The 27,597-nt window shown below is 30.8% G+C and overlaps 2 protein-coding genes across 3 annotated transcripts; one reads left to right on the forward strand and one right to left on the reverse strand.

Annotated features, from left to right (window-relative positions):
* Positions 1-8,326: 8,326 nt before the first annotated feature.
* On the forward strand, positions 8,327-9,163 carry LOC124924830 (ethylene-responsive transcription factor ESR2-like). The gene has a single exon (XM_047464821.1). It carries the CDS (start codon positions 8,327-8,329, stop codon positions 9,161-9,163), a length of 837 nt encoding a protein of 278 aa, XP_047320777.1.
* Positions 9,164-11,170: 2,007 nt separating this feature from the next.
* LOC124922146 lies at positions 11,171-15,009 on the reverse strand. 2 transcript variants are annotated; one of them, XM_047462873.1, is made up of 5 exons: positions 14,635-15,009; positions 13,769-14,190; positions 12,542-13,694; positions 12,205-12,351; positions 11,171-11,987 (listed from the first exon to the last, which is right to left on the reverse strand). In XM_047462873.1, the coding sequence occupies exons 2-5, from the start codon at positions 13,817-13,819 to the stop codon at positions 11,359-11,361; spliced, it is 1,980 nt and encodes a 659-aa protein (XP_047318829.1). In that variant the 5' UTR covers positions 13,820-14,190; positions 14,635-15,009; the 3' UTR covers positions 11,171-11,358. The 2 variants fall into 2 exon arrangements, with proteins under 2 accessions (XP_047318829.1, XP_047318831.1); XM_047462875.1 differs by having other exon boundaries at positions 14,628-15,009.
* Between the last annotated feature and the right edge of the window lie 12,588 nt (positions 15,010-27,597).

A 27,597-nucleotide genomic window follows, 5' to 3' on the forward strand; every position in this document is an offset into this window, starting at 1 on the left:
TTTGTTACGGAGTGTGTAATTTCTTTTTGCTGCCCAGTTTTTTATGCGATCCTTTGACAGATAAATGACGTTAATTTTTTTTTTGCGATCGAAACTTATAATGACCAATTTTGATCTTAAACTTAGCTTAAATACTTTTGTTAGAGAGTTTCTCATCATAATTTGCTACCTTCAAGCAAACTAGAATCAAATGGGATGATTAGAACCAAAGAAAGGGTTGAAAAATCTTCTTTAGACATGCATGATAGAGTTAATTATAACAAGTAAAGAGTAATGACTTAACAAAGTTAAATGTCAAAATGTTGGAGCTGATCTTAATATGAGTTTTGGGGCTAAGTATTTGGTTAGTGTAAGTAACTTTAGATATCAATTATATATAACATAGTACTTAGAACATGAAATGGACTCGATCGATCCTAACGGGAAGGATAACAGTGACCTATAAATTGAATAGTGGGAAACAAATAATGAACACACACAAAGAAGAAAAGAAGAAGAAGAAGGAGATTGAATTGGTGAGTATAAATGAATTGATCATTAAATGCATGGAAACATGATAATTGAAAATGGAGGATTGTGGCATAGGTATTGTCCCCACGCTGGAGGGTATGTAGTAAATACTACTACTGATCGATCTAACTTATCTTAGACAAGTACTTGTGACAATATAATACTATGGCCTTTCTTTTGCTCAGCATAAACCATATAATTATGTTGGAATAATTCTTCTACGGTACCATAATCATTGTAGAGAGAGAAATTATTTATCATCTATGCCTAAATTGGATCAACATTTAAGGAATGCATGCCTTTGTTGGCTTATTTTCTTCTTTTCAAAACATTACATCTAAATTATATTTTCATTTTTATTTTTTGGTTTAAAGATATTAACATCAAGATAATAATAATAATAATAAATGGCGAATTATCATTTTGATAAATATTTATCTTAATTACCAATCATTAATATGTTTTTGTCTATCGATTTTTATGAACTTAAGCCAATATCCTTTTTTGTACTATGACTCATAATTAATGACTTTTTCTTTTTGATTTGATAATCTATTTGTTTTGTAACAATACTTTTCTGAAATAATAAAAAAAGGAATTCGTGTTAGACTACACATTACAATAAGGTCATAATCCACATTAAAAGAATTTGACTTTTTTTTTTGTTGGTGCATATATAACAATATCATCCTCAAATAGATCACTTTTTGGATGATTAGAATTGGGCATTAGATTTTATTTCTAGAATTGATAATAAATTATCATTCACGGGTTCAATTCACACTTATAACAATTGAAGTGTGTCGTTGTGAAGTTCAGGTTAGCGTCCTACATTTTAAAAAAAGATTACTATTCAATTTTTATGTAGGTAAAAATTATAAAATTGTAGTTAAACTTCAATTCATATGTTTGAAAAAAATATAATAAAAATAATCTAAATATATATTATTTATTTTATTAAGATATTAATTTGACATAATTTATTAAAATAACACTAGTGCTGTCGAGGTGAGACGAGTTAGGCAGCTGCCTAGGGCCTCCCAGATCGAATGCCAAGCCCCCTAAAACTAAAAAAAATGTTTTATATCAGAGTTGAACCAACTAATTAGCACTACTAAAATATTTAATATTAGACTATATTATTTTTATTAATTTAAATACAAAATTATTCTATACTATATATTATATATTTCAAGCTAAATAAAAAATAAGAATAATTTTTCATTTTCGACTAAGGTCCCAAACTTCAAACTTCAGGGCTGACCCGACTTAAATGTTACAAGTTTTGTTTAGTATTCGATTCTCGTCCAAAAAAAATATATTGATTCGATATATTAACTTATAAAATTAAAAAATAATGGTTTCACAGGTTAACTTTCTAAATTAAAATATTAGTTTGATACCTATTAACTTTCTAAATTAAAAATAAAATATTTCCTAAATTAAAAAATATTGTCGATTCAACCCATTAAATTATATTGTAAATAAAATTATATTGTAAATAATAAAATATTTTTGTTTAGAATATAATAAATAAATATTAAAATTACAATTCTTAACAAAAGATAGTAGACTTGAATTACACCTATAATCGCCAACAATTTCATGGTTATCAACATAACTTATCACCCTAACACTTAATACATGGTCCTAAGATAATTGTAAAGATTTTACAATATTACAAGTACAAACAAAGCTAAAGTAACCTCAAGACATTAAGTCTTGTATGTTAGTTAGCTTTTTAAAATAATTTAAGAATTATTTAAAAAATTATGATTTGTTATGATTTTGAGAAAAATATATTTTTTTTGTTTACAAAAAATACTTAATTATTAGGTATTAATATATAATAATAAAATAGTTTATTTTTTTAATATAAAATATTTTAATTAATAAATCGAATGATATAATAAATTAGAAAACGTGAAATAATATTTAATTAAATTTAAATTATTTAAATAATTTTATCCAAAAATAGCTCAAATATATATATTAATGTTTTTAGACAGCAGGAGTCCATAATTTCTAGTATAACAAATTGAAAATCAATAATGATTTTCACAAGAACCATTAGAATAGAGCACAACGCCAACAAAATTAAATAAAACATTGTTCTATAATAATTATTAGACATTTTATAGAAGACTATTATTAATTTTACAAGATTGTGATACATAAAGATTTAATAGATAAATTTTGTTTTTTTTGTTTTTTTTTTTTAAATTAGACTTAACCTAATTAATACATCTCGATATAGACCCGTTCATACTCATTTTGCCTCTAACCCTTCATATCAATAATTAAAGAATCTCTATGTTAATTTATCAGTTTTCCCAAGGGACGAGATCTAATCTCAATTCACATCAATTTACTTATAGAACAAACTTGTCTCTTTATCATTCAAACCAATTTTTGTAAAAAAAAATTGAAATATGAAAATATGAAATGATTATTATCTTTGTAATTAACTAGGGTAGAAGTTAAAAGAGAAAAAAACTGATTTTTAATTAAGAGGATAATTAATCAAGTAAAATTAGGTTAGGGCACGTGATTTGAGGGTGCTAGGATTGGGACAAAGCTAGGAGGAAGAAGGTTGCGGCTTATTTAAATCTATTACTGATCTTAAGTACGTGATTAATTAATGATTGCATAGGGAGCTAGCACTACTAATTAGGAATTGAAATTTTGACAATTTTCATCCTTTATTAATGCATCCTACCATGATTATTCCATCAACTTGTTATATCACCTACAAAAGATCTTAGATCAAATAGACATTCAATTTCCTTTCATTTTAAAGTCCTAATCATAAGAAATTTGTGGTTGTTCATTAAATTTATCAGATTTGTAAGAATCTCTTATTATCTATCCTCCTAATAGACAAAAAAAATAAAAAATAAAATAGCTATTTTGTTTTCTTGAAGGATAACTATTTGTATTATTTAGTTTAGAAAATTTTAATAAGTTGTTGAACTGAGTTATAGAACATGCAACTTAAAGAAAAGCATGACACCATCTACTTATATGATTATGAATAATAGTAGAATCTTTATTTGAGGAAGAGATCAATCGGCAAGAAAGAATTTACAATTAAATCATTAAGTACAATGAACGCGACAAAAAATATATAACGGTGTATGTGTAAATTATGAAGTTTCTTTGATAAAAATATGTGCTTGATGTTTTTTTGAATATTTACTTTTGATTGTTTATTTTATTTGGGTATGTAAGGTTTTGAATATTGTAATAGATCATTTTTTCCTCTAAATATTATTTCAATGAGTTAGCAATTTTGAAATTTAAGAGAATTTTTCTCACTTAAAAAATAGTAGAAATAAAGTATATATACTAATAAAATATCCTTGAAGTGACAAAAATTATCAAAAATCACTTTTAAAATAACAGAAATAAAGTATATAGACTATTAAAATATTGAAGTGACAAAAAAAATATTAAAAATTTGGACGATAAATAATTTAGTTGGATGAAAAAAATGCGATACCCAAATGAAAATAATAAAAATTAAAAAAACTAGTTAACTACGCATCTATTAAAGAGAGTTTTGAAACCTCACAAAAGTAAAAATATCCAAATTCATGATTATTTTAACTCATATAAGAATCACAGTAGATTATATTTTTACTATTTGCTAATTCGTTTTGAATTATTAGAAATCCATTGATGACAAAAGGTACTAACATGTTTCATATAACTTTTTGATTCATGTAGTGTAGAGCTCCCATCTGTTTTTATTCTTAATGCAAAAATATTAAGATTAATCTGGGTACAAACTTATATTTAAATTAAATTTCCTTTGGATTTTCATTATTCATAAATTTATGGTCTTTGCAAATATATGGATTAATTAAATAATATGAAGAAACAAATAAAAATGGATAATACACTAGACCTCATTACCCTAAAAAATGTTAGTTATAATAAATAATCATTTTACTATGACAATCACTAACATATTTTTTAACAAAATTAATCAAGATAACTTAAAGTTTTTTTTTTGTTATTAACTTTGTAAAAACAAGAAAACTCTCAATACTGTTATATTTTTCTTTATTATTTACATATTTTTTAAGCTTATTATCTACAATTTTCACTTATGTTATAAAAAAAATGATAAAAGACTTATTACAAATATTTTAATAAAAGTTACAATTAACTATTTGTTTAAAAACAAGATCAAATCTTTTCTTCTAAACTAGCAGTAATAAAATGTTCTAAACTAGCGATAACAAAATGTGAATATCCTCAGCCTCTTTGAGAGGTCTTGGGTTCGAACTCGTCATTCAACAAGTTCTGCGTCTGATTAAATGGTTAAATGTGTTTGCGGACTATATATTTAACCTCTTGTGGCCACATTTTTTTTAAAACACGTTCAAGATAATATATATACTTTATTAAGGTAGTTCAAATGACAAAAGTAATTTCTAAAAAATCAGAGGTAACAATTTGATTCTACATCATACATCCTAAATAAAAAACAAACTAATATTAAAAAAACTAATAAAAAAGAAAAATATTATTTTAAATTATATCAAATCAATTAAAATATACAAATCAATCCCTTTTGATTTGGTTATGAAACAAAATTAATGTGTAACTCTTGGTCTTAGACCTATTGTGGTGGATTAATATGAAGGGTTAAATAAAGTAGATTATATGATTTGAAAAATGGTAAATCAGATGTTCGACTTCAAATTTGATATTCCGTGTTTATTAATTATGTTATCTAACTTAAAACATGTTATCTAACTTAAAACGAGGAACAATAACTGCAAAGATGTAATTCTTAGCATGCAAAGTGACAAGCTTACATCTTCTTCCTCCATTAGAACTGTTTTCTAAACTTTTGAGAAGGAACAAAAATAATGTTAGATGTAGCAATGGATAAAAAATGGTGGAAAACATTCAAATTGGTCATTTAACACAACTTGATGAAAAAATAAAAAGAGAACATAACAAATATAACGAAAATATATACCAAATCGATATTATCTATGTATACAAACCTGAAAAATGAAAAAGTAACTATAAGCCCATATTCTTTACATTCAATTAGTGGTACTTATTTGAGATTGATAAATGAAACATACTTCATCATCTTATTTATTGCAGCATTATGATTTTTTTGGCTTGAAACTTGCTTTTTGTTTATTGAGGATTAAATGATCTCATTTTTCAATTAAATATTTTTATTGGGACTTTCATCATATAAATTTAAGAACTCACTAAATATATGATTTTTTTTTTTAAAAAAAAGAACTTTATTATTATTTTTTTCTCTTGTACCGGCAATTTTCATAATCCAATTATCAAAAAAATTCTCCTAGCATTTTTTAAGCCCCACATATCTTATCTCTCTTCTATGAGTCTATGCTATAGTTGTACAACTACACATCTTCAAGTAACATTTTTTAGCCCAATGATTTTGTCTTCCAATAAATAATACATACAACGTCATCATCTTCACATTTATATTTGAAAAGTATTGAAAACTTTTCATTTTTGCATAACAGAAATGAAATTATAACATAAATTGTCATATCTTTATTCATCAAAAGAAGAAGAAACGGAGATCAAAGTGTTGTTGCTATTAGGGTATATTAATTCTTATGCATATAATTTATTGAACAAGTGAAGCGTGCGACAACAATGTGTGTGTGAGAGAGAGAGAGAGAAAGGGAAAGAGGTGAACGTGTGCAATGATACGAATTAGGGTTTACGGGGAGAGGAAGAGTGTGTGTGAATTTAGGGTTAGGAGACAAAAAAGTAATAATCTACTAACTTTTTCAGACTGTAGTGCAACCCCTAGCAACTTTAGTGTCCATCTGCAAAGAAAACATAAGCCAAGAGTAGTAAGAGTAGGGCTATACATACATATATTTTTATATAATACAAACCCTCCAATTCCATTGCTCAAAACCCTAGTTTCCTCCTCTCCTACTACTTTCTTTCACCAGACAACTCCATGTGAAAGATTTGCAAAACCCTACCAAACTTAATTAATTACTCCTTAGGACATATTTGGACAACAAAATACAAAATAAGAGTATATTAAACAAACAAGAAAGGGAAAAAGGGTGTGTAAAACCAAACATTCCCTTATAAAATACAAAAAAAGAGAGTATATTATTATTAAATGTAGATAGTAGATACACCAAAGTGGGAGAAACAATTTCTGAGAGCCGCCAGTGTAATCATTCAAAATGATAATCACAAGAATTCTCTCAAGAGAGAGAAAGAGAGAGAGAGAGAGATTGAGGCTACAACTTCCCAGAAAATGCAAGCTTTGGCTGAAAATCAAAGCAGAGTTTTTAATACATGTTGGATGGAGATTGACGTGTTCAGATGCACGTCCCAAAATCCATTACTTTTGTTTTTCAACATCAAAGGATTCCATTTAAAATAAAACACATCAAACCATTTTGATATTATGTATATGGAACAAACTTTAAATAATATATAACTAGTTTGAAGTACAGGGTAGTTCAATAGAGTTTTATGAGACAAAATATTATGTGGATTTAATTTCATTAAGAACATAAATTACTATCTTAAATGTTTTAAGACAAAGAATATATATACATTAATAGAATTGATATTATATATAATTATATAATAAAAAATAGTATACTGTCCTACCTTACCACCACCGACAATTTTGGACTTGACACGAAAACACGATTCAAACTGAACACGGAAAATCAAGTTAAAAAAATGAGACAATTAATTAAGTATGTAACCCGCAAACACACTTAACCATTTAACCACTGTCTGGCGGACTTGAACCCATGAACTTAAGGTTAGTATCGGGATACAAAAAATCAGGTTAGAGTTATGTATTTATGGGATTTTGGTCAAAATGAAGCCAACCTGTTTCACTTAATTAATAAAAATGTCAAAATTAAGTTAACCTGAAATAACTCAAAATAGACCTGTCAACTCATTTAAAATTTTCTTTTGTTGAGTTTTCCTTTCATGATCTCTCACTAATTATTTTATAGAATTTTTTGTAAAAGAATTTGTAATTTAACTGTATTTTTGTTTTATGTTAATGTCATTTTTTTTAATTTGAAATAAAAAGATGTGAATTAATTACATCGAGTTAAATCGGGTTAGGTTGGAGTTGAGTTGGGTATATCGGATCAATCAAGTCGTGCTTGAGTCAATTACAAATAAACATGTTAGATTTACGTTAAGGATTTTAACTCAAATTACTTAACTAGACAAGTTTAGATTAGTGTCATTAAAACAGTTAACTTGACAACTCGAATCCGTCAATGTAAACTTCACCCGAATAGCTACTCTTACCTGCACAGACCCAATCTAACCCAACCTAACTTAGTTTATTCGTTCAAACTTATTCCGTTATAGGAAGAATTTTGAGAAAAAAATGCATTAAAAAGTAAATAAAAACACTCAAACACTTAACTTATAAGTATAAAAATGCAATTAAATCCAAAAGTATAAAAATGCAATTAATTATTCAATACAAAGGTTAAATAAAACAATATTTAAAACTAGTCGGTTGATTTGTTACCTTTCTAGATAAAAAAACACAATATTTTATTTTACTGTCTTAAGATATAGGATCTAGAAATAATTCTTATTTCTTTTAAATATATATTTAGTCACATCGTGACTCCTTTTTAATAATAATAATAATAAATTCAGACAGTCTCTCTCTCTCTTTCTCTCTTTTACATTTACAGTCTGCAAACAATGTTATAAATAGGTACAAACTTTACCGTCGGTTACCAAACCCTTAACTCATCTTTTTCCATTTCCCCACACCAAGAAAATGGAAGAAGCCTTGAGAATGCTAAGCGGCGGAGACTCTCCCTCACTTAAAAAACCTTCCTCCATCACCACCACCGCCGCCGCCACCACCAACTCCCGGAAACCCATCAAAGACGGCATCGCCGCCGCCGCCGGCGTCAGGTACCGTGGCGTAAGACGCAGGCCATGGGGTCGTTACGCCGCCGAGATACGTGATCCCCAGTCCAAAGAACGCAGATGGCTAGGAACCTTCGATACTGCCGAGGAAGCTGCCGTGGCTTACGATTGCGCTGCCCGAGCCATGCGTGGCTCAAAGGCTCGTACAAATTTCGTCTATCATAATACCATTAACTCTTTTTTACCTATCAATAACAATAATAATAATAATCTTTCTCATAATAACTATCATCATCATCATCAGAAACCCTCGTTCAGAGTTGCAGAGCAGAAAATTACTAATTCACCCCTGCCAATTTACGATCAGTTTATGTCGATTCGTGATCCTTTACCCAACTTTTCTTACGGTAGTACTAATGAAACAAATGGATCAGGTGGTTATGATGGGATGGATTTCTTTTCTTGTGAAAAGTCTGATTCAGGTTTGCTTCAAGAAGCCCTAACTGGATTTTTTCCAAAACCGGTTGAGAAACATCAGGAACCGGTTAAGTGGGCTTCACCTGGTCCTATGCTGTCTGAAGTATCTCGATCTCTTGATTATTATGGTTTGGGTGGTTCTAATGCTGATGGGTCGTCGTCGTCTTCGTCTTCTTCGTTTGTTCTTGGTGATTCGTCTCAGTATTCTGATGCTCTGAGTTACTTTGCTGCTGCGGCTGCAGCTAGGCAGATGCAAAATGCTTGAGTTTTATTTAATGTTGTAATAATAAAACATGGAAGGAAGTGGGTAAGTTGATTTAGATGGGTTTTTAAGTTGGAGTTGAGATTTTAATTATGGGTTAATGCTTTTGATCGTTTTTATGAACTTGCATGTTTCAAACTTTGATTGTATGTGATCGATCGAGAGAAATTATTATGTTTAATTTTATGTATTTGGTTAATGATATAAATTAGGTCTTTTTATTTCAATCTCTTCTTCTTATCTTACTCATCCATAGTTGGTGCATGCGATACACGTTCATTCTCTCTCTCTCTCTCTCTCTAAATCTTGTTTTTCTTTTCATTCATTCTTATAGTTTCTTGGCCAAAATAAACCTATAGTTGTGATAATTGTTCAAATATTATTTGAAATATAAAACCTTTAAAGAAAAAAGCAAACATTTAAGATCTCTTATGTGTTCATCATGTGTTTGCCTTGGTTTGATTTCTCATCGTTTAAACCATCAATAGTTTTGACTAGTTACAATAGTTTGGTCTTTGGACGAATGATAAAACGAGCTTTTCAAATAATTTAACAACTAAGTTTTAGGATATAAAATACACATGACATGAGTGATCATTAATAGAGAAGAAATAAATTCATGAATTAAAAAAAAACTATTTAACCCTATTTGAATCAAATAAATCTTTGCAATTACAAATAAGTTTGAACTAAAGGTAGCTATTTTGAATTATAAGTTGAATAACCTAATAAATGCTTGGGTAAGTAAATAAAATCATGAATCAAACTAACCCTCTCCTTTTGTGTGTTAAATTCTTTTGATGATTGTATTGGTATGAGTGTGTGTTAGAGAGAGAGAAGGTGTGGCTTTGTTTGTAGTTGACCTTTGTTCCTAATTTCCTTTTTCTGATTTCTGAAACTTAGATGTGTTGGGTCCGTTTGAATGAAACTTAATTTAAACATTTGTCTCAGTCTCCCTTGAGACTCATTAGAAACTTATATATATACAAGGAAAAGAGAGAAATCAAATTTCAAAATTTTGCTATCCAGCTATATAATAATAATTATAATAATAATGTCCAACAAAGTCTTTATTAATTAATTTGGTATATATAGTTGTCAATTGAGATAATATATATCTTGTGACTTGCATTATTCATTAAATGTTTTGTACTTTTGATTCATTGGGCATATAAAATTAATTATATACACTCGAGTAGTAGTGTAGAAGAACGAGGTGGATTGCATATATATAATATATATATAAAATTAATTTTCTAGGGTAAAGTCTTTCTTCATGTTTATCTAGGGTTTCGACTTAAACAAACTATTGCGTTTAATTATTTCCATGATAAATGACTGTTTTAGACCATCAATTACACATTTTCTTTTGATTTTTTTTACAACTATTACTACATAATCATAGTTAGTTAATTGATTTATTTATTTATTGCTAAACATATATACAAACACAAAGTATGAACGATGATGTCATGAGTTATAAATGTAATGAATACAACTTGTACGAAAACAAGTAAAAAGTTGGAAACAGTCAAACCAGCTGGTTCGGTCGTTTTATTCATTGTTAAAAATTATTATTTCTATAAAAAAAAAAAAAAAAACAGCACCTAGATAATGAACTAATGTTTTTTAACAAAGAAAATAACAAATATTTATGAGATAGATATTTTAAAAGAATGTGTTATTTTCATGTATGAGTTGTAGGGTTTATATCTTTCTATATACAAATTATTAATATTTTGCTATTTAAGCATACTATTCGGTTAGGTTATTATATATAGACTAACCAAAAATAGTTTGGGTATTTTGTTGAATAAGTATTATCCTGGGATTTGGTAAAATGAGTATTATTTCGGCTACTGGCATAAAGTTAGACGATACTTATTCCTCGGTTACCTTATCGTTCTAAATTGATGGGGGCATGGTTGTCGGTTACCTTATCGTTCTAAATTGATGGGGGCATGGTTGTTGCATCTTGATCTTTCCCGGCATCTTTAAATTGAGCAATTATAATGCAAAAAACCAATGTACTAAAATTCATGTAGCAAACAAAGCATATAGTACTAAAAGTTGCACACCACAATCAAATTGATTCACACAAAGAAAAAGGTCAAACAATCAAAGGAAAGAAAAGATGGAAACGAACATTGAGGTGGTTTCAGCTACTCGATCTGTTGATCAATTTGAATATTTCAAGCTCAATGTGGAGCAAGGGTTCCTTCGCTCATGCTCCGCTTCATTGAAAGATCAGACCTTAAACTCAGAATCTTACTCCCAATATCATGATATGGAAACTGTTGATGTTGGATAGTTTTTGTCCCGGCTGGTGCTGGGGGTAATCGCAAATGCCTGTTCTTCGAGACTTTAGGAGACACAGCCGCCTGACTTCTATGCCCACCGTGATTTGATGAAGGTGCCCTATGTGTAGAAGAAGAATGGGCTCCCTTTCTCAAGCTCTTGTGATGATGATCTGTTCTATGCCCACGATCAGAAGATATGGCTAAGCGAGTTGATCTGTCTGACTTGTCCTTTGAACTTCGGTCTTTAATGGATTGCCTGTTGTAATAAGCCAAATGGGGAAGAAGTCCTTGGAGATATTTCTTAAGTTGCTCATCTCCTATGTTCTTTTGGGCTGGGTTTCCTTCAAGACTAATGGCTTGTAATGAATTGTAGTTAGCTGCAAGCTGACCCAGGGATTTGGCTGTCGATATTTTGTTGAAACGTATGTCGAGGACATTTAGCTTTAGTAGACGATGAAGACCTTCAATCTCGCTTATTTTGTTGCCAGCAAGATATAACTCTTTCAATGAGCCACATGAAGCCAAGCCTTTCATCATATATGATAATACCCACAAAAATAAACAGAGGTTTATTCAGTCAAAACTTCTAAAGAGCTTGTTCAATCCATGTAGTATAATCATATTATTTGAAGAAATAAAATATGTGTAATGAAAAGGTACATTATTTGGATTAAATGACTAAAATACCTTTCTCATACAAGGCCATATGCATTATAAAAAGTGAAAGAAAGCATGAGAACTTACCATGTCCAATTCGGAATACACGGTTGTAGCTCAAGTCAAGAACTCGTAACCGGGTTAGTTCGCGTAAACCTTCAATACCAGATATATTGTTCTTTGACAAGTTCAGAAAATGGAGACCTCGAGGAAGAGAACCAGCAGTTATCCTCACTACACAAAAAGGAAAGAATTTAATCGAAATTATCCTATGATTAACATGTATTTTGCAAACCACAAATAAAATGCATTTTCTTTTTGAAAACCATAGTTTATTCTACATAGAAAACTAGCACAATCCCACGTCCACAATCATGAAGTTCTTTAGTGGATATAATGCTAAGTAGAATAGAACACAAATTACCTATGGCATTCCCCGATAAGTTGACCGCCCTTAGACTACAAAACGCACTAAGAAATGGCATCATAACCAATCCGAGATTCGCCAGTTGAGCAGCAGAGGTATTTGGTCTCAAAGAAGAGATGTATCTTTTTGCAGCTTCCATACCGGGGTCAGTCGTGCTCTCTAATTTCATGACAGTCAAATTATCTGCAGGGGTAGCGACGTCTTTACTCATCTGACTTTCATCTACTACATTAGACAAATGATCATCATCATCTTCGGCCTCCACCAAATTGCCACAACTCGATAGACGACTAACCCAATCTTCAATACGTTTGGTCTTGAATTCCTTCCCGGGCGATTCCTCCCATTGATGAGCAGAGGTTTCTTCATTTTCTTCCAAGAAAACCTCTTCTTCTTCCATAATTGGAACAACCCAATCTTTTGCATCTCCAGCATAGTTATATGAATCATAACCGTCTTCACCAAATTCTTCATTGTTATGATCCCTTCCTTGTTCATGTCCTGCAAGTTCAACCTCATGGGCTACAATATCCTTCCGCCTCAAGTCTAGAACAGTAAGATCCTCCGCAGACCGAGAGTGATCACAGTTATACATCCTCCGGCCATCATTTAAGCTAATATTGGGCAAAGAACGAGATTTTACCATAACATGAGCGTGGCTCTTACCCTCACCAGAAACATGTGTATCAGAATTTTCACGGCCTTCTTTCTCCGACTGCTCATTTGGATCTTCGATTGTGAAAACCGTGTCTTTATGCTGTTGTAAATCTCCAAACGAGAATATTGATTCATGGTTCACCACCTGAGAACTTCCTTGAGGAGAATGAGAAGGTGCTACTTCTTCTCCTTCTTCTTCTTCATCATCATCAAAGACATTGGATTCATTAAAAGTGGAAGTTTGTCCCTCTCGATCAAGACCACTTCCTAAAGACATACTCTTCTTAATCTTTCGTGCCTCTTTTTCAGCCTCACTGAAGTTACAACCGTCATCTGCAGAATAAGCAGATATGGGACTAATGACATTACTAGTGCTTCCCTCTGTATGTCCTTGAATCTTCAAATGCGATAACTTTCTGCTCGAGATGTCAATGAAATCCTTCATAGCCTGGCTTTCGTTATGATTAGATTCCATGGAGAGAAAGGCTGATTTCTGATCACAAACAACACAGAAATTAGAAAAGATATAATATATACTTTGAGGAAAGAAAACATGTTTGATATTACCTTTGGTTTTTCAGAATGCATATTGGTGTTGAAACATGAAAACCTCACCATTTTGATCAATCTGACTCAAGATGTTGCCAACTTTACAAATTTTTTAAACAAACTAAACACTTTTTTTCTTTTTTTTTCTTTTTCTTTTTTCCTTCTCTAATCTAAGTAAATTTCTTACATTATGATAATGTTTTTTTTCTTCTTATTCTAGGAAGATATTAGCCGTAATCCAGGGATAACCCCTCTGAAACACGGCACAATCTCCAGATGAGCGATAATCTTGATCTCCTTAAACAACCAAGTAAAACCAGTCCTTCTTCGTCACCCCACACCCAGAAAGAGGTGGGAGATTTTGATTTTATTGCAGCGGCCAGAGTGAAATAAAACCTTTGGAAATGATTGAATTCGCAAGAGACAACTCAGACCAGTGCCTAAAAAAATAAACACCCATTAGATTATCAACACAGCAGAAGATACGTATTCAATTTGAGCAAATGACATGATCACTGTTCAGTCTTGAATATAATGACAAAAACCCCCCTTCAAAACTAGACAAACCAATCATTCAAGAAGATGATCAAACAACTGGATGCCATTAAAAATCTTGTGAAACTTGGGGAATCCAAGTTTTAACAATCTCAAATGAAAGGCAGCCACAAAACTATTCTCAATGATTGATAATTTGATATAAATCAACAAAAATCAATAGAAGAAGATCACACCCATCAAGATTGAAATGAAAACTGTATATGTCTTTGTCTAATCATTAACTAACACATAAGAACGTATCTTGATCAGAAGAACAAAACAAAGAAACTTCCAACAAAACAAGACACAGTATTGAAACAAAAGAAAAGAAAAGAATTACACGAAACCTCAAATTAGCCAGATCGCAACGAGATTGGAACCTTCGAAGATGAAATTAAGGAATACCCTGCACTTGTTATCCTTGTTTTTCTCGCTTGTACAGCGGGAAATGAAATCTAAATACGAAATTCTTCCAATCGAATTGCAGTGTTTAACCTGTTATCTGGATGAGACCCTTTAAGAGAGATGATAGGCAAACTGGGGAAGAAAGATAAATTAGAAACCATCACATGGGTAGGCTGAAGCTGATCTCATCAAATCAAATCAGATCAAAAAGGCGAAGGCCCTGAAGAACAAATTGCTGGAGAAAATAAAAATAAAGAAACCAGTGCGAAAGCGAGGAAGAAGCGGCCTTGGCCTTGCCTTGCCTATCGGGATTTGGTGACCTTTGCTAAAGTCACAGCATTTGACTTTCTTAAAGGTAAAAACTCAATCTTGACCCCAGATTGCTTATCCTCCAATTTGGCCATGTAAAGTGTGAACACTCATAAAAAATCATTGTTTTGCCATAAATATATAACTTAAATGACCCATTTATAAAAGATATTCATTACATCTTACTACTTTTATTTTTAACTAAATAATTAATAATGGGACAACAAGTTATTTCATTATTTATTTATTTTTAAAAGTTCATGTATATTAAAAATAAAAATTAATAATTTAAGGAAACGATAAAACATAACATTAAAAAAAATACTGAATAAGTTATCGAACTCGTAAATTTTCGAGAAAAATAATTAACTCCCCGACAGACTCTATTGACTTTCTTGAACGAATCTCAAAAAAACGTCATAATAATAGTATTATGAATGATATGCATCGAACGACAATCATTAAAAATTTAACGATTTCTCTCCATTCATATAGTCTACCACAAAAATAATTGGGATGATAACTAAAATATGTAGGCCTATCATATCAGCCGCATCATTCCAAACTTTTTTTTGGGAAAATAAAATGGAACAACGAATTAAGCATGCAACCCACAAACACATTTAATCATTTAACTAGGCGTAGAATTTGTTGTCTGACGGACTTGAACCCAAGACCTTAGGATTAATATCCACCTCTTGTTGTTTAAAACGGGACAACAGATTAAGTATGTAGCATGCAAATACACTTAACTATTTAACTAGGCGTAATACTTGCCGTCTAACGGGCTCAAACCTAAGAACTTAGGGTTAATATCCACATTTCATTGTCGGTAGATTCAATCCAAACTTTCCCGCAACTATCAAAAGACTCACCCAATGAATCCCAGTAATACTCCATAAAAAAACTCTAAATAATAGTCACATAATATAATAGTAAGTGTGATACAGTTAAAAAAAAAATTTAATAATAAAAAAATTAAAAGTAAATATTATAATACTGGAGAGAATAATAAAAAAAATCAATAAAAGAATCTTATTTATATATGTCACTTCAAAGGAATGGAATATACAAAAGATGCATATTTTCATTTTTTATTATAACTAATTGAAAGATAAAAAATAAATTATAATTGAGAAGTTTTGGAATTTAAATCTTTTGTCATTATCCATAATCAAGCTCAAATTTAAATCCCAAAGTTGCAACCAGATAGATAGGGTCCGGCCCATATTCAAACCCAAAAATAATTGGGAAAGTTTTCATGTACAATTTTTTTTTTCTAAACATTTTTTTAACTAAATTAAGTTCGGTTACCTAAAAACTATGTCTTCTAATAGGACTTTAAACCACAAATAAATTATTTAGAATATTTGTACATTCTTTAAATTGGAGTTATTATTATATTCAATAACCTGTTTTAAATATTTGTATAATAGATTGTTTTTTAATTTAGAAAGTTACACTACAACTTCTTTTAATAATGACTCACCACTTCACCTTAACATATATATAATTTTTTTTTTTATAAAAATCCATCGTTTAGCCTATTAACTGTTGTCCCTCAAACTATAAGTAAATAGTTATGATCAACTCTAAATAAAATATTAATAAACCAAAAAGTTTAGTTATTTAGTTAGTGCTGACAAAAATAATAATTGAGCAAAAATTGAAAAATTAGATATTATTTATATATATTATATTATAATTAATAGAAAAAGAAAAAAAAAAGTATAATGAGTCATGGATAATGATTTTGGTGTTCTTTGTTTTTATTTTGTTTGGTTAAATTGGGAGTGGGTGAGTGATATATGATTTTTGATATAAAAAATAGGAAAAAACTCATTTAGTACTAAGTATTAATTTAAAAAAATTTAAATTTTATAAAAAATGGTTCATCTAATCTCTTTATTAACATGGTTAATTATTTTTTTAAAATTAAATATTTATTAATTAAATATTCATTTTTTCTTCCTCCTTATTTTTTATTAATTAATTAATTAATTTATTTTTTTTAAACTTTTTTCTTAAAATTAGTTGGTCTCTTTTAAGAACTAATACTTGAATATTATAATATATAAAATAGTTCAATGTTTTGATATTATAATATTTTCCTATCTTGTTTAAGTATTTTTATTAAATAATTACTTATATAATATTTTTCAAAAAATTTTATTTGTGATTATTCTTTCACAAGTTGAATACAAATTATGTACTTGTCATATTAAAAATTACAGGGGAGGACAAATAATTATATTTTTCTATAAACTAGCTAATTAAATATTATAAAAATATTGAACTAGATTACAATATTTAAATATTAGTCACCAACTAATTTTAAAATAATTTATATTGATAGAATAAAAAGCAAAATAAAAAAATAATATTAAAATAATAAAAAAAGAAATAGTAAAATGAAATAAATGACTTACCTAAATAATAAATAAAAAATAGAAAAAAAAATAGTAAAAAGAATAAATGAATTAAATAAATAATAAAAAAAAGAAAGTTAGAGAAAAAATGAATATTAAATTAATAAATGAATTAATATAGGCTAGATGAGTCAATTTAATAGTACGTTTAAATGAACTTTTATTAGTTTATATGTCTGAATTAGTTGTACACCGGGACGGACCCATAAATTATTGTAAGGGTGAACTTAATTTTTTTAGAGAAATGATTAGGTGAGGGAATGACGTGGCATAATTTTATTCGCTGAAAAAATCAAATAATTTCTCTCTTTTCTCTCTTTCATACCACTTTTACCTTTTCGAGGTGCTCTATCATTCCTCTTTACCAATGAAGTGATGCCTCGTCATTCTCTCACCAAATTCTCTCACCAAATTCCCTCACTTTATCATTCCTCTTTTTTTAATTGTTTTTGTAAAATCAAAAAAATAAAATAATGGGTACAATAATGTGATTTTATCTAGTTGAAAAATGTTTCTTACGATATTATTAATTATTTTAATAAATTAATTATTTATTATAAACTATTATTTTACATAAAAATAAATAAACATAATTTGAGAGAAAAAATATCTAAAAATTATAAAATACTCGAATAATCATATCAAATAAATCCTAAAAATAATTATCATTCAAATAATTATAATCAAACAAACTCTAAGAAAAATAATAATAATAAATACATCTAGAACTTGTTTGATATTAGGTATTTTATAATTTTATTCAAAATTTAAATATTTTCTTACATTTAAATTCATTTATCTCATCATTTATTTTAATAATAAAATATTATTTATTTAATATATTCTCTAATTTTTCTCAATAGTATATTTAAAGGGTAAAATAATTAATTAGTTTTAAAAAATTAATTAATATAAATATTAAATCAAATAAATATCCAAAAACTCAAATAATATAACATAAAATAATTAAACAAGCTCTAATATTATCACCCCCTCCTCAAATCACACTCAAATAATAATCTATCTCAAATATATATATATATATATATATATATATATATATATATATATATTAAAGAACTTATATGGGTTATATATAAAAAAAAATTACAAAATTTGGGTTGGGCTCCTAGCCCATATGTTCGTACGTCTCTGGTTGTACATATGTCTAGATAATTTATTTTCTAAAAATATATTTAATATATATATATATATATTTTATAAAATAATGTAAAGATGTTCTAAGATAATTCCTTAAGATCAAACTGTTATAACGGAACACGTGAAAATGACGTAAATAATTAACAGACAGATTTAACGTGGTTCACCAAGATAGAACTTGACTACGTCCACCTGGAAGAGAGATTATTATTGAAAAGATTGTTTACAAAGATGATATAACAAACTAGGGTTAAAACACGAGTTTATATAACACTCGGTCTCTTGAAACCCTAATACAAAAACCTTAACAAATAGAGAATTGGGCCGGCCCATTAAGAAAGCCTAACTATTCAAGTCTATTCAACAAATCTCCACCTTGACTTGAATTCTTTCAGATGTCCCAGGTGCATTAGTCAATGCCTATATCTCCTAAATACATTCGTCAATGTCAGATGACCCAGATGCACTCGCCGGTGCCGGATGACCCAGATGCACTCGCCGGTGCCGGATGACCCAGATGTACTCGCCGATGCTAGATGACCTAGATGCATTCGTCAATACCAGATGACCCAGATGCATTAGTCAATGCCCAAATACCAGTAATCAGACATTGTGTATCACCTCCATATATGAGACCAACATCAAAAGTTCTATATAGATACCTGAATATCCTCTTCACAACTTGCCAATGCTCCTTCCCTGGTTGTACCATAAATCTACTCACAACATTCACTACCTATGCCAGATCTGGTCTTGTACAAACCATAGCATACATCAAACTCCCTACTGCACTAGAATAAGGAACTTGAGTCATATACTTGTTCTCTTCATCTGTCTAAGGAACAAACAAAGTAGTAAGATGAATATTAGCAGCACAAGGTGTATCTATAGGTTTAGCTGATGACATCCCAAACCTTGACAACACCTTCTCAATGTAACCTTTTTGTGATAAGAAAAATTTATTCTGCCCTCTATCTTTAAAAATCTCCATTCCTAGAATTTGTGGGTTAATTAGATGTTCGTAGCGGAATAATTTATAGATATAATCTAAACATCTAATCATATGATCATGCATAATTGATAGAATCATGATATATAATTTATAGAAATATACCTTTGATGCGTGAACCAGATCAGATCTGGTAGTAATGAATAATCGAGAGCCCCACGTGTTGCTCCTCTACTTGGTCCACACGAGCCCGACTAGATCTCTTTACTTTCGACTGCTAGGACAAAAAAGACAAAGGGGAAGCAATCCAATTGCTAGATTAAAAGATGATTTCTTCCTCTTGGAGTTCTCACGGTAATATAGCAAAAGCCGTTTTAAAAGAGGAACAATTCTCTCTTTATTCAATTCCGTTTTCTTGTAAATAAGTGAATCTTTTTGTATTAAATAAAATTCCATAATTAACCATTAATTATATATTATTTTATTTCACAAATAAATAATATTTCTTATTATTAATAATATCTGATATGTATTAATTATATATTATTTTATTTCACAATCTTAATTCCATAATTAACCATTAATTGTGTATTATTTTATTTCACAATCTTAACTCCATAATTAACCATTAATTATATATTATTTTATTTCATAAATAAATAATATTTCTTATTATTAATAATATCTAATATGTATTAATTATATTATTTTATTTCACAAATAAATAATATTTCTTATTATTAATAATATCTAATATGTATTAGTAATTAACCATCTTTCTCGTTTATCTAGTCGGTCAACTCTAAGTGTGTGACCTCATAGGACCCGATTATAATAGTTATAGGTTTAACCCCATTAATCGTAGTTGGCTTCTAGCAAAGCCCTACGACTCCTAAAATAATCGGATTAAAATATATCTGTTAATTTGTCCTATCCAAGTTTAGTCATTGCACATTAAATTAAAGGACACAATTCCTTTAATCTCCCACTTGTCCTTAAACAAGTGTGCAATATAAGATACCTTTGTCTCTTAATGTCTTATTTGATGATATGGTAACATTCATACCTTTCTATCAAATATGTTTCTTGAACTCTGAGTTTGAACTATCAATTAAACGGATGATTCATATTAATCCATCTGAGCATGGTCATGCATTTTCAGTTCTCGCTCTTCAAGTGGCCGAGACACCATTCCTGTTCAATGTATCACAGTATACATGAAGTAGGAGGACTTCTCCATTCTTGTATGACTATGGCTCCCACTCAATTTTTAGCAATCCCAACTACTGCCTTTATAACTCCCTTTTACGAAAAGCGTTTAACAATGTCAAAGAAATACCAATCATCAAGTGAGGCCACAACATACTAATGTTTGAGGAATCTACTAAACATGGTTTAACTTAAAACTCTACAATCTCTTTTGGAGAGTCTTAAAGTGGGTCAGTCTTACATGTATCATCCATACACATATATGTAATTGACTAGACATCTCCATGTCCATATAGCCCATGAAACCTGACGCTATCAGTCATCTTACAATATAGTAACTTATAAAATCATCTATGTCCATTTGATGATTTCAAACTATAGACTTTTAATAATTCAAAACTCATTTCACTTAATGGGGTTTCATTCACCAAAACACTTAAGGTGATCCCATTTGTTAATAATGAATTATTTGGACATATTATTCAATATCGATAAAAACAATATAAATAAGGATGAAATATCATATATCATAAAATCATCAAGTCAAACATAAAACTGGTGTCTAACACTCATAAATACATAATGTAATACAAAAGCAAACTCAAAGCCATTCTCCAATGTGCTTGAGACCCTTAGCCCTAGTGTGACTCTCATGCTTGGGCCTAGGCATATGTTTGATTAATGGATCTACAATGTTGTCATCAGTATGCACCTTACACATCCTAATATCACCCATAGTGATGATGTGTTGAATAAGGTGATACTTTCTCATAACGTGTATGGATTTGGAGCTCGAACTCGGTTCCTTTGCCTGAGCTATGGCACCATTGTTGTCACAATAGATGTCAATAGACGTTGAAATGCTAGGAACAACACTGAGTTCATCTAGAAACTTCCTCATCCAAATGGCCTCCTTTGCTGCTTCACTAGCAGCAATGTACTCAGCCTCTGTTGTAGAATCTGCTATAGTACCTTGCTTGGAGCTCTTCCATCTCACAGCTCCTCCGTTAAGGATAAAGACATAACCCGATTGAGACTCAAAACCATCTCGGTCAGTCTGAAAGCTTGCATCAGTATAGCATTGTACGATCAAATTTTCATCTCCCCCATATACTAAGAAATCATCCGTTGTTCTTCTTAAGTACTTCAGGATATTCTTAGCTGCACTCCAGTGTGCTTCTCCAGGACTTGATTGGTATCTGCTACACATGCTCAAAGCATATGCAACATCTGGACGTGTACATACCATGGCATACATGATAGATCCTATAGCAGAAGCATATGGGATCTTGTTCATCTTCTCAAGCTCAGCAGGTGTTTTAGGACACTGCGTCTTGCTGAGATATACACCTTGTTGAATGGGTAAAAATCCATTCTTGGAATCTTGCATCTTGAATCTATTAAGAATCTTATCAATATAAGTTCCTTTAATCCAAGAAGCCTCTTAGATCTATCTCTATAGATTTTAATTCCATGTATGTACTCGGCCTTTCCTAAGTCTTTCATTGAGAAACATTTCTTCAGCCATTCTTTTACGGACTCTAGTATCGGAATGTCATTCCCAATAAGTAGTATGTCATCCACATACAAGATTAAGAATGCTGCCTTACTCCCACTAAACTTCTTGCAAACACAAGGATCCTCTTCGCATCTAATGAATTCAAACTCTTTGATCTTTTCATCAAATTGAAAGTTCCAACTCCTGGATGCTTTCTTAAGTCCATAAATGGACTTCTTAAGCTTGCATACCTTCCTAGCATGATTTGGATCTTCAAAACCTTCAGGTTGTGTCATGTACACATCCTCTTCCAAAAAACCATTTAGAAAAGCGGTTTTGACATCCATTTGGCATATCTCATAGTCATAATATGCAGCAACATCTAGGATTATCCTAATGGATCTAATTATGACAAATGGTGAAAATGTCTCGTCATAGTCTATACCATGAATTTGTCTAAAACCTTTGGCAACTAGTCTTGCCTTGTAAACAGATGCATTTCCATCCTTGTCATTTTTGAGTTTGAAAATCCATTTGCTTCCTATGGGTTTTACCCCATCTGGCAAATCTATCAAGTCCCATACTTGATTTTCAAACATTGAATCCATTTCAAACCTCATGGCGTCAAGCCATTTATTGGAGTCTGGACCCGTCACTGCTTGCTTATAGGTCGAAGGCTCACTATGTTCTAGCATAAGAACATCAAGGCTTACATTTAAGATGAAATCATCATAACGTCTTGGTTGTACCCTTGGACTTTCCGATCTACGAGTGGGTTCAACTTGTTCAACAACTAAATCCGGAACATGATCTACAACTGTTTGTAGATCCTCTTGTTCTGGTTCTTGGATGTTCTGAGGCCCTAAGCCTTCAAAAGTAATCATCTCTGCATCGACATCATCCATGTCATTTTGTTGTTGAGTTTGTTGCTCTTCATCATCTTGAACTGTTTCAAGATGAATATTTCTCCCACTTGACTTGTTGGAAAGGAACTCTCTTTCCAAAAAGACACCATCCCTTGCAACAAACACCTTTTACTGAGTTGGATCGTAGAAGTAATATCCAAAACTTCCTTTTGGATACCTTATAAAAAAGCATTTATCTGATTTTGGGACAAGCTTCTCTGTTTGTAAACGTTTTACATAAGCTTCACATCCCCATATTTTTAGAAAAGACAACTTTGGAACCTTTCCAGTCCATATCTCATATGGAGTTTTGTTTACAGTTCTTAACGGAGTCCTATTTAGTGTAAGTACAGCGGTAGTGAGGGCATATCCCCAGAAGGATACCGGAAGATTAACAAAACTCATCATTGATCGAACCATGTCTAACAAAGTCATGTTTCTCCTTTCAGACACACCATTTAGCTAAGGTGTCCTGGGGTAGACAACTGTGTGACTATCCCACAGTTTTTCAAATGATGATCAAATTCGTGGCTCAAGTACTCACCACCACGATCAGATCGAAGTGCTTTTATTTTCTTGCCACTTTGAGTCTCTACTTCGTTTTGAAATTCCTTGAACTTTTCAAAGGAATCTGATTTATGTGACATAAGGTAAATATACCCATATCTACTCATGTCATCAGTAAATGTGATGAAGTATCTATAGTCACCTCTAGCTTCAGTGCTCATTGGACCACATACATCAGTATGTATTACGCCTAGTAGTTCAGTAGCCCTTTCAAACGTTCCTTTGAAAGGTGACCTTGTCATCTTGCCCATCAGACATGATTCACATGTATCAATGGATTCAAAATCCATGTCTTTTAGAAGCCCATCTCTGTGGATCTTCTTCATGCGATTCACACTAATGTGACCCAATCGACAATGCCATAGGTAGGCCTCACTCAAACTATTTAATTTTTGTCTTTTGTTATTTATGTTATACAATTCTGATTTGAGATCCAATACAAAGAGTCCATTACTCATTGGAGCAGTCGCATAGAAAATATCATTCTTAAAAACAGAAATATTTCCATTTTTAATGCTAAATTCAAAACCTTCAGAATGTAATACAACAACCGAAAAAAGGTTCTTAGTAATGCAAGGAACATAATAACAATTATTCAGTTCTAATATTAAACCAGAAGGTAAAAATAGACTTAAATCTCCTACGGTAAGTGCAACAACACTTGCTCTATTTCCAACGCGCAGGTTTATCTCTCCTTTCTTCACTTGTCTTTTATTTCTAAGTCCTTACACATATGAAATAATGTGAGCACCACATGCAGTATCTAATACCCAAGTAGGACCATTATTTAATGTGAGAACATCGGTTGTCATAATCTCAATAACATAAATACCTGAAGTGGAACTCACAGTCCCGTTCTTCTTGTCTTCTAGGTACTTGGGACAATTTCTTTTCCAGTGTCCCTTGGCCTTGCAGTAAAAACAATCATGATCAGCAGCCATCTTTGGCTTCTCACCACCCTTGGGTTTGGCAACTTGCTTGCCTTTCCCTTGGTTATTGTTCTTTTTCTTAGCCACCTTCTTAAACCCCTTCCCATTGTTGACATTTAGAACTTCCTTCTTCTTGTCATCGATAATATTGCCTTCAGCATTTTTAAGCATGTTATGGAGCTCATTCATATCATGCTTTAGACCATTCATATGGTATTGCATTCTAAATGGTGCAAAACCATCATGTAAGGATCTAAGAACAATATCAGTGACCAACTCTTGGTCATATGGGGTCCCCAGATTTTCCATCCTCTTGAAAAGCCCAGTCAGGCTAATCACATGAGGACTCACTGGTTTTCCCATCACAAGCTTGCTATCAAGTATAGCCTTGTGAGTCTCATATCGCTCTATCCTTGCCTGATCCTGAAACAACGTTTTCAGTTTAGTTATGATAGTATAAGCATTAGAATGCAAAAACCTCTTTTGCAATTCAGGCTCCATTGCATCTAGCATGAGGCAAGTAACAGGTAATGCTTCAGTTTTCACCCGAGTTGATGTTGTCTTCTCCTCATCTGATGAGGTTCCGGTCACAGTAGGGATAGGGGTAGTTAGGACGTCCTCACGTCCCTCAGACCTGAGAATAATTCTTAGATTCCTTTCCCAATCAAGGAAGTTCGTTTCATTTAGCTTGTTTTTCTCAACAATTGAGCGCAGAGAGAATTTCAAATTATCGTTCGACATATTCTACAGAATATAAATGACATACAAATCAGTTTATGATTTGAAATTTGCAAAATACTTATAATTGAACAATTTAAAATAAGTGAATGCACATTTTATTCAAGTTTTTATAGTCCCTTATGAATAAAATGATTCCAAGATCCCATTACAGACAATCCCCAACGTACTTTTGCACTGCCTTAGGTCTTGTGTGTTCAAGGTAAGTAACAATTACTAATTATAACTTCTTATAATTCTTAGTTGATGATCCACATCCAATGTAGGATTCATCCCCATGCCTCAAGATCCAAAACTTTGCCTTTTGGTCTCTTGTTGGGTACAACCGTATCAAGGTTTATGAATCTCCGTATAGATTCATCCTCAGTAGCCTAAGGTTGAGGAAAGACACCCTCGCTTTTGCGAAACCTATCCAACCAAAACCATAAACTTCATGGGTCATGACACGGAAAGACATTGCCCCAATTTTCTTTAGGAACTTAAGTTCTGATTGTCTTTTATTTATTAGTGAAAATTATTATAAATAAAAACAATGCAATGAAAATTGTGATCCTAGTATGGCCCCTAAGATGCAAAAAAATATATAAAGAACTAAACTTCTTTGGTCTCCATGCTTGCACCCTTCATGGATCTCCATCCTTGAACTTCATGGTTCTTATTTGTATTACATAATTATTTATAATAATCTAATTATCAAAATAAATTACAAAATACATAACGATACGTAGATCGTGTTATAAGAAAACATAACGATGCTCAGATCGTATTTCTGGGCCATACTAGAAAAATATTAATCTTTAATAAATGGGATTTCCTAACTTTTAGAAAACAAATATATCATATTTATTTAATCCAAATATTTATATAATCCAATTAAAATAAATATTTCTTTTATTTTCTTAAAGATAGTTTTACATCTTAATCTATGTAAAATTATATCATCGATATAGATCCGCATCAAAATTAACAGTTAATTTATTGATCTTTTCAATATATGCAACTTTGCGCTCTGATACCACTGTGGGTTAATTAGATGTTCGCAGCGGAATAATTTATAGATCTAATTTAAACATCTAATCATATGATCATGCATAATTGATAGAATCATGATATATAGTTTATAAAAATATACATTTGATGCGTGAACCGGATCAGATCTGGTAGTAATGAATAATCGAGAGCCCCACGTGTTGCTCCTCTACTTGGTCCACACGAGCCCGACTAGATCTCTTTACTTTCGACTGCTAGGACGAAAAAGACAAAGGGGAAGCAATCCAATTGCTAGATTAAAAGATGATTTCTTTCTCTTGGAGTTCTCACGGTAATATAGCAAAAGCCGTTTTAAAAGAGGAACAATTCTCTCTCTATTCATTTCCGTTTTCTTGCAAATAAGTGAATCCTTTTGTATTAAATAAAATTTCATAATTAACCAATTATATATTATTTTATTTCACAAATAAATAATATTTCTTATTATTAATAATATCTAATATGTATTAATTATATATTATTTTATTTCACAAATAAATAATATTTCTTATTATTAATAATATCTAATATGTATTAATAATTAATCATCTTTCTCGTTTATCTAGTCGGTCAACTCTAAGTGTGTGACCTCATAGGACCCGATTATAATAATTATAGGTTTAACCCCATTAATCGTAGTTGGCTTCTAGAAAAGCACTACGACTCCTAAAATAATCGGATTAAATTATATCTGTTAATTTGTTCTATCCAAGTTTAGTCATTGCACATTAAATTAAAGGACACAATTCCTTCAGAATTTTCCGAGATGCTCCTAGATCTTTCATCTTAAACTCAACATTTAGAAGATCTTTTAGCTTCTAAACTTCTGTTTTGCTCTTTGCTGCTACCAACATGTCATCTACATACATGACTAGGTAGATGAATGAGTCATCCTTTAACTTGTTGTAGTACACACAACAGTCATATGCACTCCTCGTGTAGCCAAGAGACATCATAAAGTTGTCAAACCTCTTATACCACTGCCTTGGAGACTGTTTAAGTCCTTATAAAGACTTCTTCAACTTACAAACATATTTTTCCTTTCTTGGAACTTGGAAACCTTCTAGCTGAGTCATGTATATTTCTTCCTCTAGCTCTCCATGTAGAAAGACTGTTTTCACATCAAGTTGTTCGAGCTCCAAATCCTGATATGTTACTATTTCTAGTAACACCCTAATAGAA

The sequence above is a fragment of the Impatiens glandulifera genome, chromosome 1 (genome assembly GCF_907164915.1).
Source record: "Impatiens glandulifera chromosome 1, dImpGla2.1, whole genome shotgun sequence".
NCBI classification, from domain to species: Eukaryota; Viridiplantae; Streptophyta; class Magnoliopsida; order Ericales; family Balsaminaceae; genus Impatiens; species Impatiens glandulifera.